At 53.0% G+C, this 17,365-nt stretch overlaps 1 protein-coding gene and 1 long non-coding RNA gene across 2 annotated transcripts; both read left to right on the forward strand.

Moving 5' to 3' along the window:
• The first annotated feature begins 580 nt into the window (after positions 1-580).
• Positions 581-17,017, forward strand: LOC135287482 (CTD nuclear envelope phosphatase 1-like). The gene is given in 13 exon segments (XM_064400786.1): positions 581-963; positions 1,570-1,783; positions 2,906-4,593; positions 8,704-8,740; positions 8,743-8,769; positions 10,209-10,284; positions 10,451-10,493; positions 11,473-11,544; positions 12,155-12,215; positions 12,218-12,270; positions 13,745-13,856; positions 15,125-15,209; positions 16,801-17,017. Coding segments are annotated over 11 exon segments (885 nt in total). The 5' UTR covers positions 581-963; positions 1,570-1,783; positions 2,906-4,491.
• Positions 12,751-13,225, forward strand: LOC135287338 (uncharacterized). Its single transcript, XR_010351059.1, has 3 exons — positions 12,751-12,900; positions 13,110-13,137; positions 13,196-13,225. It is a non-coding gene; the product is annotated as an uncharacterized LOC135287338 (long non-coding RNA).
• Positions 17,018-17,365: the final 348 nt, after the last annotated feature.

Genomic DNA, 17,365 nt, shown 5'->3' on the forward strand with positions numbered 1-17,365 from the left:
TGGGGAAATTTGGGGGCGATTTGGGGGGGGATTTGGGGGAGATTTGGGGGAGATTTGGGGGGTTTGGGGAAATTTGGGGGGATTTAGGGGGGATTTGGGGGGGTTTTGGGGGGTTTGGGGAAATTTGGGGGGATTTAGGGGGATTTGGGGGGGTTTTGGGGGGGATTTGGGGAAATTTGGGGGGATTTAGGGGGGATTTGGGGGGGTTTGAGGGAGATTTGGGGGAAATTTGGGGGGATTTGGGGGGTTTGGGGGCGTTTGATAGGGATTTTGGGGGGGGATTTGGGGAGGTTTGGGGGGGGGATTGGGGGGATTTGGGGATTTTGGGGGGAAATTGGGGGGATTTGGGTGGGTTTGAGGGGGCTTTGGGGAGATTGAGGGGGATTTGGGAGGAAATTTGGGGATTTTGGGGGGGATTTGGGGAAGTTTGGGGAGGTTTGGGGGGTCTGGGGAAGGTTTGGGGGTATTTGGGGGTGATTTGGGGAGGTTTGGGGAGGGTTTGGGGAAATTTGGGGGATTTGGGGGGATTTGGGGGGATTTTGGGGGGATTTTGGGGCAGTTTGGGGGGATTTGGGTGATTTTTGTGGGGATTTGGCAGCAATTTTGGGGATTTGGGGGGAATTTTGGGGGATTTAGGAGGGTTAGGAAGATCCTGGAAAATTTTGGGGAGATTCTGGGTGGGTTTGGGAGGATTTTGGGGGTCTTGAGGGTTTTTTTTAGGCGATTTTAAGGAATTTTGACCAAATTTTTGGGGTTTTGGGGGTCCCCAATGCCCCCTCCCAGAGCCCCCCTCCCCGAATTGTGGCGCTGCTGCACCAGGACCTGCACCCCCCCCCAGTTTTGGGGGCTCTCGGGGGTCTCGCCCGGGCCCAGCTGATCCTGGGGGGGCCCCCCGAGACCCCCGGAGCCCCCCGGAGGCTGAGGCTGCTCAGGGACCCCCAGAAAGGGGGGGGACCCCTCCAGGTGGGGGGGGCTGGGGGGATTTGGGGGTCCTGGGGGGATTTTGGGGGGTCCTGAAGGGATTTTGGGGGGTCCTGGGGGGATTTTGGGGGGTCCTGAAGGGATTTTGGGGGGTCCTGGGGGGATTTTGGGGGTCCTGGGGGGATTTTGGGGGGTCCTGGGGGAATTTTGGGGGGTCCTGGGGGGATTTTGGGGGGTCCTGGGGGGATTTTAGGGGGATTTTGGGGGGTCCTGGGGGGATTTTGGGGGGTCCTGGGGGGATTTTGGGGGTCCTGGGGGGATTTTGTGGGGATTTTGGGATATTTTTAGGGTGAATTTTAGGGTGAATTTTGGGGCAATTTGAGGTAATTTTGGGATGGATTTTGAGCTTGTTTTTGGGGTTAGATTTTGGGAGAATTTTGGGTATTTTTGGGGTCAAATTTGGGCTGATTTTGAGGCAATTTTGGGATGAATTTTGGGAGAAATTTGGGGTGAATTTTGTGTTGATTTTGTGGTGATTTTGGGGTGAATTTTGGGCAATTTGAGGTGATTTTGGGGTGGGTTTTGAGCTGATTTTGTGGTGAGTTTGGGGTGAATTTTGGGGTCTTTCATCCTCTCCCCTCCCCCCAGGAGACCCTCACCCTCCTCCCCGACGGTTCCTTGGGGGGGCCCCCCCAGCCCGACCCCCCCCCGACCCTTGGGGGACCCCTCCCCAAATTGGGGAGAGCCCAAAAAGCCCCAAAACTCCCCAAATTTGGGGGTGACCCCCGTGACCTTCCGCCTGGGGCTGTCGGGGGGCCGAGCGGGGGGCGAGGGCGGCCCTGACCCCCCCGTACCTGCCCAGGTGAGTCTGGGGACCCCAAATCCCCCCAAAATCACCCCAAAAATCCACTGAAAAATCCCTGGAATTCCTCCCCAAATCCCCCTAAAATTCCTCCCAAAAACCCCCCAAAATCCCCTTAAAAAACCCCGAAAATTTGCTAAAAATCCTCCCCAAAATCCACCAAAAAAACCCTGAAATCCCTCCCAAAAACCCCTCAACATCCCCCCCAAAATCCCTTTAAAAAAGCCCAAAAAATTGCTCAAATCCCCCCAAAATCACCCCAAAATTCCACTGAAAAAAACCTGAAATTCCTCCCCAAATCCCCCTAAAGTTCCTCCCCAGTTCCCCCCAAAACTCCCCAAAAATTGGCTGAAATCCCCCCAAAAAAGCCCTAAAATTCCTCCCAAAACTCACCAAAAACCCCCTTAAAAAACACCAAAAATTTGCTAAAAATCCCCCCAAAATCTGCCAAAAAAAACCCCTAAAATTCCTCCCAAAAAAACTCCAAAATTCCCCCAAAATCCCCTTTAAAAACCCCAAAAAATTGCTAAAAATCCCCCCAAAATTTACCCCAAAATCCCCCCAAAATTGCCCCAAAATCCCCCAAAAATTTACCCCAAAACCCCCAAAAAATCTTTGGAATTCCTCAAATCCTTAAAAATCGCCCCAAATTCCCCCAAATTCCCTCCAACCCCCCAATTTTTCCCAAAATTCCCTGAATTTCCTCCAAAATCTCCCAAATTTTCCCCAAATCCCCAATTTTCCCCCTAAACTCCCCAAATTTTCCTCCCAAATTTTCCTCAAATTCCCCAATTTTTCCCCAGATTCTCCAAATTTTCCCTAAAATTCCCAAATTTTCCCCCAAAACTGTCCAAATTTCCCCAAAATTCCCCAAATTTCGCCCCAAAATTCCCTTTTTTTTTCCCAAAATCCCCCAATTTCCCCCAAAACTCCCCAAATTTTCCTAAAATCTCCCAAATTTCCTCCCAAATTTTCCTAAAATTCCCCAATTTTCCCCCAGATTCTCCAAATTTTCCCTAAAATCCCCAAATTTCCCCCCAAAATTCCCAATTTTTTCCCAAAATCCCTCAATTTTCCCTCAATTTTCCCAAAATCCCCCGAATTTGCCCCAAATTCCCCCAGGCTGGAGCCCGAGGCGCCCCCCGAGGACCCCGAGGACCCCGACGAGGACCTGGAGCTGTGACCCCCCCCGGGAGCCCCAAATTTGGGGGGAAAAGCCCCAAAAACGGGACCCGAATAAAGGAGCTGCCCCTCCCCCACCCGCCCTGGTCCTTTCGGGGCAAAATCCCAAAATTTGGGGGGAAAAATTCCAAATGTAGGGCAAAAAAATTCCCAAATTTAGGGGGAAAAAATTTCCCAATTTTAGGGAAACAGAATCCCAAAGTTTTGGGGGAAAAAATTCCCAATTTTAGGGGAAAAAAAAATCCCAATTTTAGTGGTGAAAATCCCAAAGTTTGGGAAAAAAATCCCAAATTTAGGGGGAAAAAAATCCCAAATTTAGGGGTGAAAATCCCAGATTTTTTGGGGGGAAAAAAATCCCAATTTTAGGGCAAAAAAATCCCAATTTTAGAAGAAAAAAATCCCAAAGTTTGGGGGAAAAAATTCCCAATTTTAGGGGGAGAAAAATCCCAAATTTAGGGAAAGACAAATCCCAAATTTTGGGGAACAAATACCAATTTTAGGGGAAAAAAATCCTCAGATTTTGGGTGGGGGATCCCCCAGGTTTAGGCGGGAAATCCCCAATTTTTGGCGGGAAAACCTCAGACTTTGGGAGGGGAAATCCCAAATTTTTGGGGGAAAAATCCCCAAATTTTGGGGGTGGGGGCCTCAGGGGGTTGGGAGGTGGGCGGGGCTTCAAGAGGAGACCACGCCTCTCATTTAAATATAACAAACCACGTGTTTTACAGTAGGAACCACGCCCCTTAATTTGCATAAGTGAAATATCTGTGGTCCACACTGTTGCTCCCCTTCATTTACATAAATTTGCATAAAAGAAGAAGTTGGCTGTGACCCTTTTGGTAAGCCACGCCCCTTATTTACATAATTCAATCATAACTATTTGACATTAATTATCTTTAATAATGAAAACCACGCCCCTTAATTTGCATAAGCGACCGGTCAATCTCTCCCCGTGCATTCATTCCAGTAGCAGAAACCCCGCCCCTAATTTACATACACGCTGTCAATCATTTCAGCCTGAGCCGATCCCAACGGCAGAAACCACGCCCCTAATTTACATACGCGCTGTCAATCATGTCAGCCCGAACTGCTCCCAACGGCACAAGCCACGCCCCCTTCATTTCCATAACGGCGCTGTCAATCACTGTCCGCTCGCTATAGCAACGCGACCGCGCCGCTCATTTACATAGCCCCGCCCCTCAGCCCCACCCCTTCCATTCTCCTCATTTAAGCTCCGCCCCCTCCATTCATGCACATGGTACTGTGGCCACGCCTCCCTCGTGCGTAGCCCCGTCCCCCGTGCGTGCCCCGGAAGCGCTGCTGCCGGAAGTGCCCCGGGGCGATGGCGGCCATGGCGGCGGCCGCGGCGGAGCCCCGGTGAGGGCCCGGAGCCCCCGAGCGCGCCCGGGGCCGCCCCCGGCAGCGCCTCCCTGGCCGGGGGGGGCCGCAGCGGCGGCGGCGGGGCCGCGGCGAAGCTGGCGGAGCTGGGGCGCGGGGCGGCCGGGGCCGGTACCGGCGCCGGTACCGGGATGATGCGGAGCCAGTGCCTGCTCGGCCTCCGCTCCTTCGTGGCCTTCGCCGCCAAACTCTGGAGCTTCGTGCTCTACCTGCTGCGGAGGCAGGTCCGCACCGTGAGTACCGGCACCGCCACCGGGCAGCGGGCACCGGCACCGGGATTAACCGGAACCGAGCGGGGGGAACGGGGAGGGACCGGGGATAACGGGAATGGAACGGGACCGGGATTAACAGGAACGGAGAGGGGATAACGGGAATGGAACGGGATTAACGGGAATGGAACGGGACCGGGACCGGGAGTAACGGGAACCGAGCGGGGAGAGCGGGAACGGGGTGGGGTTAACGGGGACGGAGGAGGATTAACGGGAAGGGAGCGGGGACAGGGAGAGGGTAACGGGAACGGAGAGGGGATAACGGGGAGGGAGCGGGAGCGTAACCGGGATAACGGGAACGGGACTGGGACAGAACCGGGATAACGGGAATGGGACTGGGACAGAACCGGGGTAACGGGAGCGAGATGGGAAATGGAACCGGGGTAACGGGAACGGGGCCAGGAATGGAACCGGGATAACGGGAATGCGACTGGGACAACGGGAAGGGGACCGGGACAGAACCGGGATAACGGGAGTGGGACCAGGAACAGGGCCGGGGTAACGGGAACGGGGCCGGGGTAACGGGAATGCAGCGGGAACGGGAGTGGGATAACGGGAGTGGGACCGGGACAGAACCGGGATAACGGGAACAGAGCGGGGGAGCTGGGAGTGGAAGGAGAGCAGTACCGGGGGGAACGGGAACGGGAGCAGAGAGGGGAACCGGGACAGGACCGGGAGAACGGGAACGGGACCGGGAACGGGGCTGGGATAACGGGAGTGGGATCAGGAATGGAACCGGGGGTAACGGGAACGGGACCGGGAACGGGAGCGGGATAACGGGAATGGGACTGGGAGAGAACCGAGATAACGGGAACGGGATCAGGAACGGGGCCGGGATAACGGGAATGCAGCGCGAACGGGAGCGGGATAACAGGAACGGGATCAGGAACAGAAGTGGGATAACGGGAACGGGACTGGGAATGGAACCGACATAACGGGAACGGGGCCGGGACAGAACCGGGATAATGGGAACGGGATGAGGAACGGGACCAGGATAATGGGAGTGGGATCAGGAATGGAACCGGGATAACGGGAACGGGACCGGGAACGGGAGCGGGATAACGGGAATGGGACTGGGAGAGAACCGAGATAACGGGAACGGGATCAGGAACGGGGCCGGGATAACGGGAATGCAGCGCGAACGGGAGCGGGATAACAGGAACGGGATCAGGAACAGAAGTGGGATAACGGGAACGGGACTGGGAATGGAACCGACATAACGGGAACGGGGCGGGACAGAACCGGGATAACGGGAACGGGACAGGACCGGGATAACGGGAACGGGAACGGGATAGCGGGAACGGGACAGGACCGGGATAACGGGAACGGGATGGGACCGGGATAACGGGAACGGGAACGGGACCGGGATAACGGGAGAGGCACCAGGAGGGACCGAGGGGCACCGGAGGGAGGAAAGCGGGAATTTCCGGGGAGGTTTTGGGGGATTTTTTTTGAATTTTGGGAATTTTGGGGGAAATTTTGAGAATTTTGGGGGAATTTTGGGGAATTTTGGGGGAATTTAGAAATTTTTTAAAATTTTTTCGGGATTTTTGGGGGAATTTTGGGAATTTTTTGGGGGGAATTTGGGGCATTTTGGGGGAATTTGGAGGATTTTTGGGAGGATTTTGGGGGAATTTGGGAATTTCCTGGAATTTTTTTGAATTTTGGGGAGATTTGGGAGAATTTTAGGAATTTTTTTGGAATTTTTGGAGAATTTGGGGGGAATTTGGGAATTTTTGGGGAATTTTTGGGAATTATGGGGGAATTTGGGTGAATTTTGGGATTTTTTTGGGGGAAATTTTAGGGAAATGGGGAGGATTTTTCAAGATTTTCTTAATTTTTTTAGGGATTTGGGAATATTTTGGAGTTTTTGGGGAATTTTGAGGGAATTTTGGGAACTGTGTTGGAACTTTTGAGGTTTTAAAATTTTTTTTGGTTTTTTTTTTAGGAATTTTGCTGTATTTATATTTCGATTTTGGATTTTTTGGGGGAGTTTTGGGGAATTTTGGGGGTTTTGAAAACAAATTTTAGGATTTTTTTGGAATTTCCCGGGGCTTGGGGATTCTGAGGGAATATTTGGGGCAAATTTTGGGGAATCTTTGGAGTTTTCTGGGAATTTTGGGCGTTTTTTGGGAATTCTTGGTGTTTTTTAGGGAATTTTTGCAGAAGTTTGGGGGGAATTTCCAGGCAGTTTTGGGTGGAAAATTTGGGATATTTTGGGATAAATTCAGAGGTTTTTTGAGATAAATTTGGGCTGTTTTGGCTAAATTTGGGGTATTTTGAGGTAAATCAGGAATATTTTGGATAAATTTAGGATTATTTTGGGATAAATTTGGGATTTTTTGGGAGAAATTCAGGATATTTTGGATAAACTTGAGCTATTTTGGGATAAATTTGGGGTATTTTGGATAAATTAGGGATTTTTTAAATAAATTCAAGATACTTTGGATAAATTTGGGAATTTTAGGGGTAAGTTCAGGATATTTTGGGATGAATTCAGGATATTTTGGATAAATTCAGGATGTTTTTGATAAATTGAGGATATTTTGGGATAAATCTGGGATATTTTTTGATAAACTCAGGATATTTTGGGCTATTTTGGATAAATTTGGGCCGTTTGAGGCTCGGGGGTCCCGTGGGGGATTTTTTGGGGGAATTTTTGATTTTTTTGGGAGAATTCTTGATTTTTGGGAAACTTTTGATTTTTTGGGGGGAATTTTTGATTTTTTGGGGGGAATTTTTGAATTTTTGGGGAATTTTGGGCTCTCCTGGGGTCATTTCAGGGCAACTTTGGCTTTTTTTGGGAGGATTTTGGGGGAAATTTGGGATTTTGGGAATTTCCCGGCGGCTCAAGGTTGAATCCGGCCCGGGGGGGTCACGGGGGGGGGGGTGGGGGAGGGGCCGGGGCTATTTTGGGATGGGGGAGGGGCCGGGAGGGCCCCGGAATGGAAACCTGGGAATTCCCAGGAAATTTGGGGGAATTTTGGAATTTATGGGAATTCCTGGGGAATTTGGGACATTTCTGGGAACTTTTGGGGGGAATTTTGGGGAATTTTTGGGGAACCTTTGGGATTTTTGGGGGAATTTTGGGATTTGGGGGGAATTTTTGGCAATTTTGGAGGGATTTTTGGGAATTCCTGGAAATTTCGGGGGAATCTGGGAGAATTTTTTGGGGATTTCTGGGAATTTTTGAGGGATTTGGGAACTTTTTGGGGAATTTCAGGGAATTTTGGGGGAATTTCTGTGAATTTTGGGGAGATTTTTTGGGAATTTCTGGAAGTTTTGGGGGACTCTGAGAGAATTTTTCGGTATTTTGGGGGAATTTTAGGGATTTTTGGGGGAAATTCAGGGAATTTTTTTGGAATTTTGGGAATTCTGGGGGATTTGAGGAAATTTCTGGGAATTTTGGGATTTTTTTGAGGGATTTGGGGGGATTTCTGAGAACTTTGGGGAAACTTTTTGGGAATTTTTGAGGTATTTGGGGAATTTTGGGGGGCTTTTATGACATTTCTGGGAATTTTTGGGGATTTGGGAGTCCTGAGGGATTTCTGGGGGGGTTTAGGGGAATTTCGATGGAGTTTTGGGGGGATTTTTAGGGATTTGGGGGAATTTTTTGGGACTTTTGGGACATTTCAGGGAATTTGGGGAGAATTTTTGGGGTCCCCAGGGGGATTTTGGGGAATTTTGAGGCGTTTTTGTGGAATTTTGGGTGGAATTGGTGAAAATTTGGGGAAATTTGGGACAAATTTGGGCGTTTTGTGGAATTTAAAGAGGTTTTGAGGGGGTTTTGATGGAATTTGGGTGGATTGTGAGGAGATTTTTGAGGGATTTTGGGGAAATTTTTGGGATTTTTTTTTGATTTTGATGAAATGTCAGAGAATTTTTAGGGTTTTTGGGGTGAATTTTGGGGGTTCCGACCCATTTTTGGGGGTTTTTCCCTCCAAAAATCCCCTGGGGGGGCTCAGGAAGCTCCGAAATTTTGGGGTTTTTTTTGGGGGGAGGATTTTTGGGCTCTCCCTGATGGAATTTGGGGATTCCCGAATGTTGGGGTCCCCCAAATTTGGGGTTTGCCAGGTGATCCAGTACCAGACCGTGCGCTACGACGTGCTGCCCTGTCCCCCATCTCCAGGAACCGCCTGAGTGAGTCCAAAACCCCAAAGTCGGGGGAGGAAATCCCAAAATTTGGGGTGGAAATCCCAGAACTGGGGAGAAAAACCCAGAACTGAGGAGAAAAATCCCAAAATTGGAGAGAAAACCCCAAAATTGGGGTGGGAAATCACCAAACTGGTGAGAAAACCCCAAAATTTGGGATGGGAAATCCCCAAACTAGGGAGAAAAACGCAAAACTTGGGTGGAAAACCCCAAAACTGGGCAGAAAAACCCAAAATTGGGGAGAAAATCCCAAAATTGGGGAGAAACACCCAAAACTGGGCAGAAAAACCCAAAAGTTGGGGTGGGAAACCAAAAAACTGGGCAGAAAGAACCAAAACTTGGGTGGAAAACCCCAAAACTGGGGAGAAAAACCCAAAATTGGGGTGGGAAATCCCAAAATTGGGGAGGAAGACGCAAAATTTGGGGTGGGAGATCCCAAAACTGGGGAGGAAACCCCAAAAGTGTGGAGAAAAAAACCAAAATTTGGTGTGGGAAATCCCAAAATTGGGGAGAAAAAACCCAAAATGGGTGGAAAACCCCAAAACTGGTGAGAAAATCCCAAAATTGGGGTGGGAAATCCCAGAACTGGGGAGAAAACCCAAAATTGAGGAGGAAAACCCAAAACTGGGGGGGAAGTCCCAAAATTGGGGAGAAACACCCAAAATTTGGGGTGGGAAATCCCAAAATTGGGGAGAAACACCCGAAACTGGGCAGAAAAACCCAAAAGTTGGGGTGGGAAACCCAAAAACTGGGCAGAAAGAACCAAAATTGGGGAGGAAACCCGAAACCTGGGGAGAAAAACCCAAAACTGGGCAGAAAACCCCAAATTTGGGGTGGCAAAATCCCAAAATTGGGGAGAAACACCCAAAATTTGGGGTGGCAAATCCCAAAATTGGGGAGAAACACCCAAAATTTGGGGTGGCAAATCCCAGAACTGGTGAGGAAACCCCAACACTGGGGAGAAAACCCCAAAATTTGGGGTGAAAAATGCAAAATTTCAGGACAGAACCCCAAAATTCGTGACAGAATCTCAAAATTCCGCTGGGAAATCCAAAATTTGGTGTGGGAAATCCTAAAATTAAGAGAAAACGAGTTCAACCCCCAAAATTTTCCCCCCAAATCGCCAGATTTTCTCCCGAACACACAAATTTTGCTCCTAAATCCCCAAATTTTTACCCCAAACCCCCAAATTTTGCCCCCAAATCCCCAAATTTGCCCCCAAAACGCCAAATTTTCTCCCCAAACCCCCAAATTCTGCCCCTAAACCCCCAAATTTTGCCCCAAACCCCCAAATTTTGCCCCCAAATCCCCAAATTTCCCCCCCAAACCCCCAAATTCTGCCTCAGATCTCCACATTTCCTCCTCAAACCCCCGAATTCTGCCCGAAATTCCCCGATTTTGCCCAAATTTGGGGGATTTTGCCCCAGACCAGGTGAAGAGGAAGATCCTGGTGCTGGACCTGGACGAGACCCTGATCCACTCCCACCACGACGGCGTCCTGCGGCCCACGGTGCGGCCCGGGACCCCCCCCCGACTTCATCCTCAAGGTCTGGCGCGATTTGGGGGAAAATTCCACAATTTTGGGGCATTTTGGGGGATTTGGGAGGGATTTGGGGCAGTTTTTGGGGAGTTTTTGGGGTTTTTTTGGGTGTTTTTGGGGCATCCTGAGGCCCACGGTGCGGCCCGGGACCCCCCCCGACTTCATCCTCAAGGTCTGGGGCCAAATTCCGCAATTTTGGGGCATTTTGGGCAAGATTTTGGGAATTTTGGGGGGTTTGGGAGGGATTTGGGGCAGTTTTGGGGGAGTTTTTTTGGTTTTTTGGGGGTTTTTTGGGTGTCATAAGGCCCACGGTGCGGCCCGGGACCCCCCCCGACTTCATCCTCAAGGTCTGGGGGGATTTGGGGGGAATTTGGGTGATTTTGGGAAGAATTTGAGGGGTTTGGAAGGGATTTGGGGCAGTTTGTGGGGATTTGAGGGAAGTTTTTAGGCACTTCACTGAGGTTTTTTGGGGGATTTTGGAGAATTTGGGGAACTTTGGGGAGACTTTGGGAGATTTTGAGGGGTTTGGGGTGAATTTTGGGGTCCTGGGCTGATTTTGGGGTCCCAGGGCTGATTTTGGGGGGTTCGGGGTGGATTTTTGGGGTCCTGGGGCTGATTTTGGTGTCCTGGGGGTGATTTTTGGGGTCCCAGGGCTGATTTTGGGGGTCTTTGGTGGAATTTTGGGGTCCTGGGGCTGATTTTGGGATCCTGAGGCTGATTTTGGGGGGTTTTGGGTGGAATTTTGGGGGTCCCAGGGCTGATTTTGGTGTCCTGGGGCTGATTTTGGGGTCCCAGGGCTGATTTTGGGGGTCTTTGGTGGAATTTTGGGGTCCCGGGGCTGATTTTGGGTTCCCAGGGCTGATTTTGGGGGGTTTGGGGTGGAATTTTGGGGTCCTGGGGCTGATTTTGGGGGTCTTTGGTGGAATTTTGGGGTCCCACGGCTGATTTTGGGGTCCCACGGCTGATTTTGGGGGGTTTTGGGTGGAATTTTGGGGGTCCCAGGGCTGATTTTGGGTTCCCAGGGCTGATTTTGGGGGGTTTTTGGGTGGAATTTTGGGGGGTTTGGGGTGGAATTTTGGGGTTCCCAGGGCTGATTTTGGGGGGTTTGGGGTGGATTTTTGGGGTCCCGGGCTGATTTTGGGGTCCCCCAGGTGGTGATCGACAAACACCCCGTGAGGTTCTTCGTGCACAAACGGCCCCACGTGGATTTCTTCCTGGAGGTGGTGAGTGAACCCCAAAAAGCCCCAAATTCACCCCAAAATCCACCCAAAATGTCCTCAAATTCCTTCTAAACTCTTCAAAAATCCCAAAAAATCTCCAAAATTCCCAATCCAGGTGAGCTGGGAGTGTTCATGGCCCCAAATCCCACCTGAGACCCCCCAAACCTTCCAAAATCCCCTCAAATCACCCCAAAATCCCCTAAAATTCACAAATTTCCCCCAAAATTCTGGGAATTTTTCCCAAAATCCTGTGAATTTCCCCCAAATCCCGCAGGTGAGCCAGTGGTACGAGCTGGTGGTGTTCATGGCCAGCATGGAGATCCACGGCCCCAAATCCCACCTGAGACCCCCAAAATCCCCTCAAATCCGCCCAAAACACCCCAAAATTCATGAATTTCCCCCAAAATTCGTGAATTTTCCCAAAATCGCATGAATTTTGCCCAATTTTCCCCAGGTGAGCCAGTGGTACGAGCTGGTGGTGCTCACGGCCAGCATGGAGATCCACGGCCCCAAACCCCACCTGAGACCGCCAAAATCCCCTCAAATCACCCCAAAATTCCCTAAAATTCCTGATTTTTCCCAAAATCGTGTGAATTTCCCCCAATTTCCCCAGGTGAGCCAGTGGTACGAGCTGGTGGTGTTCACGGCCAGCATGGAGATCTACGGCTGCGCCGTGGCGACAAGCTGGACAACAACCGCAGCATCCTCAACCGCCGCTACTACCGACAGGTGAGAGCACCTGGGGTACAGGTGAGACACACCTGTACAGGTAACCCTGGATACAGGTAACCCTGGGACAGGTAACCCTGGGATACAGGTAACACTGGGACAGCCTCAACCGCCACTACTACCGACAGGTGAGCCACACAGCTGGGCAGGTGAGACACACCTGCACAGGTAACCCTGGGATACAGGTAACACTGGGACAGGTGTGGGGACAGCCTCAACCGCCGCTACTGCCGACAGGTGAGCCACACACCTGGGCAGGTGAGACACACCTGGGGTACAGGTGAGACAGGTGACACTGGGACAGGTAACACTGGGACAGCCTCAACCGCCACTACTGCCGACAGGTGAGCCACACACCTGGGCAGGTGAGACACACCTGCACAGGTAACCCTGGGACAGGTAACCCTGGGACAGGTGTGGGGACAGCCTCAACCGCCGCTACTACCGACAGGTGAGCCACACACCTGGGGTACAGGTGAGACAGGTGGGACACACCTGGGGTACAGGTGAGACACACCTGGGGTACAGGTGAGACAGGTAACCCTGGGACAGGTAACCCTGGGATACAGGTAACACTGGGACCGCCTCAACCGCCGCTACTGCCGACAGGTGAGAGCACCTGGGGTACAGGTGAGACAGGTGAGACACACCCACCTGCACAGGTAACACTGGGCAGGTAACACTGGGCAGGTAACCCTGGGATACAGGTAACCCTGGGACAGGTAACCCTGGGATACAGGTAACCCTGGGACAGCCTCAACCACCGCTACTACCGACAGGTGAGAGCACCTGGGCAGGTGAGACAGGTGAGCCACACACCTGGGGTACAGGTGAGACAGGTGAGACACACCTGGGCAGGTGAGACAGGTAACACTGGGACAGGTGACACTGGGCAGGTAACCCTGGGGTAGACATACCTGCACAGGTAACACTGGGACAGGTAACACTGGGACAGCCTCAGCCACCACTACTGCCGACAGGTGAGACACACACCTGGGGTACAGGTGAGACTGGGATAGGTGAGAGACTGGGTTCATCATCAGCCACACGTTGGGCGTGTCCAGGTCAGGTGGGCGTGTCCATGGGTGTGTCCAGGTGAGGTGGGCGTGTCCAGGCTTGTGTCCAGGTAAGATGGGCGTGGCCCTGGGTGTGTCCCAGCTGCAGTGGGCGTGTTCCAGGTGTAATGGGCGTGTCCCAGGTGGGGTGGGCGTGTCCTATGCACAGTGGGTGTGTCCCAGGTGTGTTGGGTGTGTCCCATGGCGTGTTCCAGGTGCAGTGGGGCGTGTCCCAGGTGAGGTGGGCGTGTCCCTGGGTGTGTCCCTGGTGGGGTGGGCATGTCCCTGGGCGTGTCTCAGGTGCAGTGGGCGTTGTCCCAGGTGCGGTGGGTGTGTCCCCGGCGCAGTGGGCGTGTCCTGGGCAGGGTGGGCGTGTCCGGGGCACGGTGGGCGTGTCCCTGACGCGGCCCCGCCCCCAGCACTGCACGCTGGAGCTGGGCAGTTACATCAAGGACCTGTCGGTGGTGCACAGCGACCTGTCCAGCATCGTCATCCTGGACAACTCCCCCGGCGCCTACCGCAGCCACCCAGGTACCCAAAAAGTGCCAAAATAGCCCCAAAAAATATTCCTAAAATATCCCAAAAATCCCTGTTCTGAAACTCCCCAAAATCACCCAAAAATCACCCAAAAATCCCCCCCAAACCCCCCGGGGTCTGTCCAGCGTCGTCATCCTGGGCACCTCCCCGGGCGCCTACCGCAGCCACCCAGGTACCCAAAAAGTGCCAAAATAGCCCCAAAAATGTTTATGGAACATTCCAGAAATCCCCGTCCTGAAATTCCCAAAATCACCCCAAAAATCACTCCAGAAATCAAACCCAAACCCCCCCGGGGTCTGTCCAGCATCGTCATCCTGGGCACCTCCCCTGGCACCTGTCAGAGTCTCCCAGGTACCCAAAATATCCTAAATTAGCCCCAAAAAATAGTCCCAAAATATCCCAAAAATCCCTGTTCTGAAACTCCCCAAAATCACCCCAAAAATCCCCCCCAAACCCCCCCGGGGTCTGTCCAGCGTCGTCATCCTGGGCACCTCACCTGGCGCTTGTCAGAGCTTCCCAGGTACCCAAAAATTCCCAAAATGTTCCAGAAATATCCCCAAAAATAGTCCCAAATTATCCCCAAAATGTCCCAAAAGTCCCGTGCTCAAGTTGCCCCAAAATCCCCAGAAATTCCCCCAAAAATCCTCTCAAATCCCATCCAGAACTCCCCAAATCCCCCCTAAAATTCCCCCAGGACCCCCCAAATCCCCTGGGGACCCCCAAAATTCCCCCAGGACCCCCCAGACCTCACCCAAGACCCCCCAAACCTCTCCCAGGTTCCCCCAAAACCCCACCCAGAAGCTCAAAATTTCCCTCAGGACCCCCAAAATCCTCTCAGGATTCCCCAAATCCCACCCAGGACCCCCAAAACCCCTCCAGGACCCCCCAAATCCCCTGGGGACCCCCCAAAACCCCCCCAAATCCCCCCAGACAGCGCCATCCCCATCAAGTTATGGTTCAGTGACCCCGGAGACCCCCAAAACCTCCCCTAAAACCCCCCAAATCTCCCCCAAATCCCACCCAGGACCCCCCAAACCCCTCCAGGACCCCCCAAATCCCCTGGGGACCCCCCAAAACCCCCCCAACCCCCCCAGACAACGCCATCCCCATCAAGTTATGGTTCAGTGACCCCGGAGACCCCCAAAACCTCCCCTAAAAACCCCCAAATCTCCCCAAATCCCACCCAGGACCCCCCAGAATCCCCCCAGGACCCCCCAAATCCCCCAGGGACCCCCCCCAAAACCCCCCCAAATCCCCCCCAGACAACGCCATCCCCATCAAGTCGTGGTTCAGTGACCCCGGGGACACGGCCCTGCTGAACCTGCTGCCCATGCTGGACGCGCTCAGGTGGGCTGGGGGGATTGGGGGGGATTTGGGGGTCCTGGGGGGGTTTGAGGGATTTGAGGGGGATTTGGGGGGGAATTGGGGGTCCTGGAGGGGATTTAGGGGGGGATTTGGGGGTCCTGGAGGGGATTTGGGGGCTCCTGGAGGGGATTTAGGGGGGGATTTGGGGGTCCTGGAGGGGATTTGGGGGCTCCTGGAGGGGATTTGGGGGGATCTGGGGGGGATTTGGGGGTCCTGGAGGGGATTTGGGGGTTTTGGGGGGGTTTTGGGGGTCCTGGAGGCAGTTTGGGGGGAATTTGGGGAGGATTTGCGGGGGTTTGGGAGGGATTTGAGGGGGATTTAGGGGTCCAGGAGGGGATCTGGGGGGATTTGGGGGTCTTGGGGGGCATTTGAAGGGGATTTGGAGGAGTTTTGGGGGTCCTGGAGGGGATCTGGGGGGTAATTGAGGGGGATTTGGGGGCGATTTGGGGGAGATTTATGGGGTCCTGGAAGGATTTAGGGGGTTCTGGAGAGGTTTGGGGGGATTTGGGAGGGATTTGCGGGGGATTTTGGGGGAATTTTTGGAGGATTTGGGGGGGTTTGGGAGGGATTTGAGGGGGATTTGGGGGTCCAGGAGGGGATTTGGGGGAGATTTGGGGGGGATTTGGGGGTCCTGGAGGGATTTGGGGGTCCTGGAGGGATTTGGGGGGGAATTGGAGGGGTTCTGGAGGGATTTGGGGGGGATTTGGGGGTCCTGGGGGGATTTGAGGGGCATTTGGGGGGTCCTGGAGGAGATTTAGGGGTGATTTTATGGGGATTTGGGGGAAATTCGGGTGGTCCTGGAGAAATTTTTGGGATTTGGGAGGATTTTGGGGTGTCCTGGGGAGGATTTTGGGGGTTTTCCCCTCACATTTTGGGTTTTCCCCTCACATTTTTGGGGTTTTCCCCTCACATTTTGGGGTTTTCCCCTCACATTTTTTGTGTTTTTCCCCTCACATTTTTTGTGTTTTTCCCCTCACATTTTGGTTTTTTTTCCCTCACATTTTGTGTTTTTCCCCTCACATTTTTGGGGTTTTCCCCTCACATTTTTGCATTTTCCCCTCACATTTTTGGGGTTTTCCCCTCACATTTTGGGTTCCCCCCCACACACTTTGGGTTCTCCCCTCACATTTTTGCATTTTCCCCTCACATTTTTGGGGTTTTCCCCTCACATTTTGGGTTCCCCCCCACACACTTTGGGTTCTCCCCTCACATTTTTGGGGTTTTCCCCTCACATTTTTGCATTTTCCCCTCACATTTTTGCATTTTCCCCTCACATTTTGTGTTTTTCCCCTCACATTTTTGCATTTTCCCCTCACATTTTTGCATTTTCCCCTCACATTTTGTGTTTTTCCCCTCACATTTTTGCGTTTTCCCCTCACATTTTTGCGTTTTCCCCTCACATTTTTGCATTTTCCCCTCACATTTTGTGTTTTTCCCCTCACATTTTTGCGTTTTCCCTCACATTTTTGGGGTTTTCCCCTCACATTTTTGCATTTTCCCCTCACATTTTGTGTTTTTCCCCTCACATTTTGCGTTTTTCCCTCACATTTTGGGGTTTTTCCCTCAAATTCAGGTTCACGGCCCGACGTTCGCTCCGTGCTGAGCCGCAACCTCCTGTGGTGACCCCGGAGCCCCCCGGGACCCCCGGGACCCCCCCCCGGGGACCCCCCGGGACCCCCGGACGGGACCCCCGGACCCCTCCCCCACCTTGGGGGGGACACAGCCGGGGGCGCCCCTCCCCCCACGGGGACAACGCCAGCACCGAGGGGACCCCGGGACCCCCGGGATGAGACCCCCGGGATGAGACCCCCGGGACCCCCGGGCCGGACTCTGCGCCCCCCCCCTCATTTTTTTTGGGGGGCGGGGGGAGGGAAGGGGGGGGGGGAATTGAATTTTGGGGAGGGGGGAGGGGATGGGGTTCTGACGGCCCTCCCCCACCCCTCCCCCCTCACGTGCCTGAATTTGGGGGGGGGGGTGTTTTTTTGAGGGGGGGGAGGGGCTTTGGGGGGCCGCCCCTCCCCCTCCCGGACAGACGGACACTTGGGAGCCCCCCCCCCCCCCCCCCAACCCGTGTTTTTAAAAGCTCTTGGTCCCACTCGCGGCGTCTCTGTGGTTCCTGTGCCGCCCCCAGACTCATT

The sequence above is a fragment of the Passer domesticus genome, chromosome 29 (assembly GCF_036417665.1).
Source record: "Passer domesticus isolate bPasDom1 chromosome 29, bPasDom1.hap1, whole genome shotgun sequence".
NCBI classification, from domain to species: domain Eukaryota; kingdom Metazoa; phylum Chordata; class Aves; order Passeriformes; family Passeridae; genus Passer; species Passer domesticus.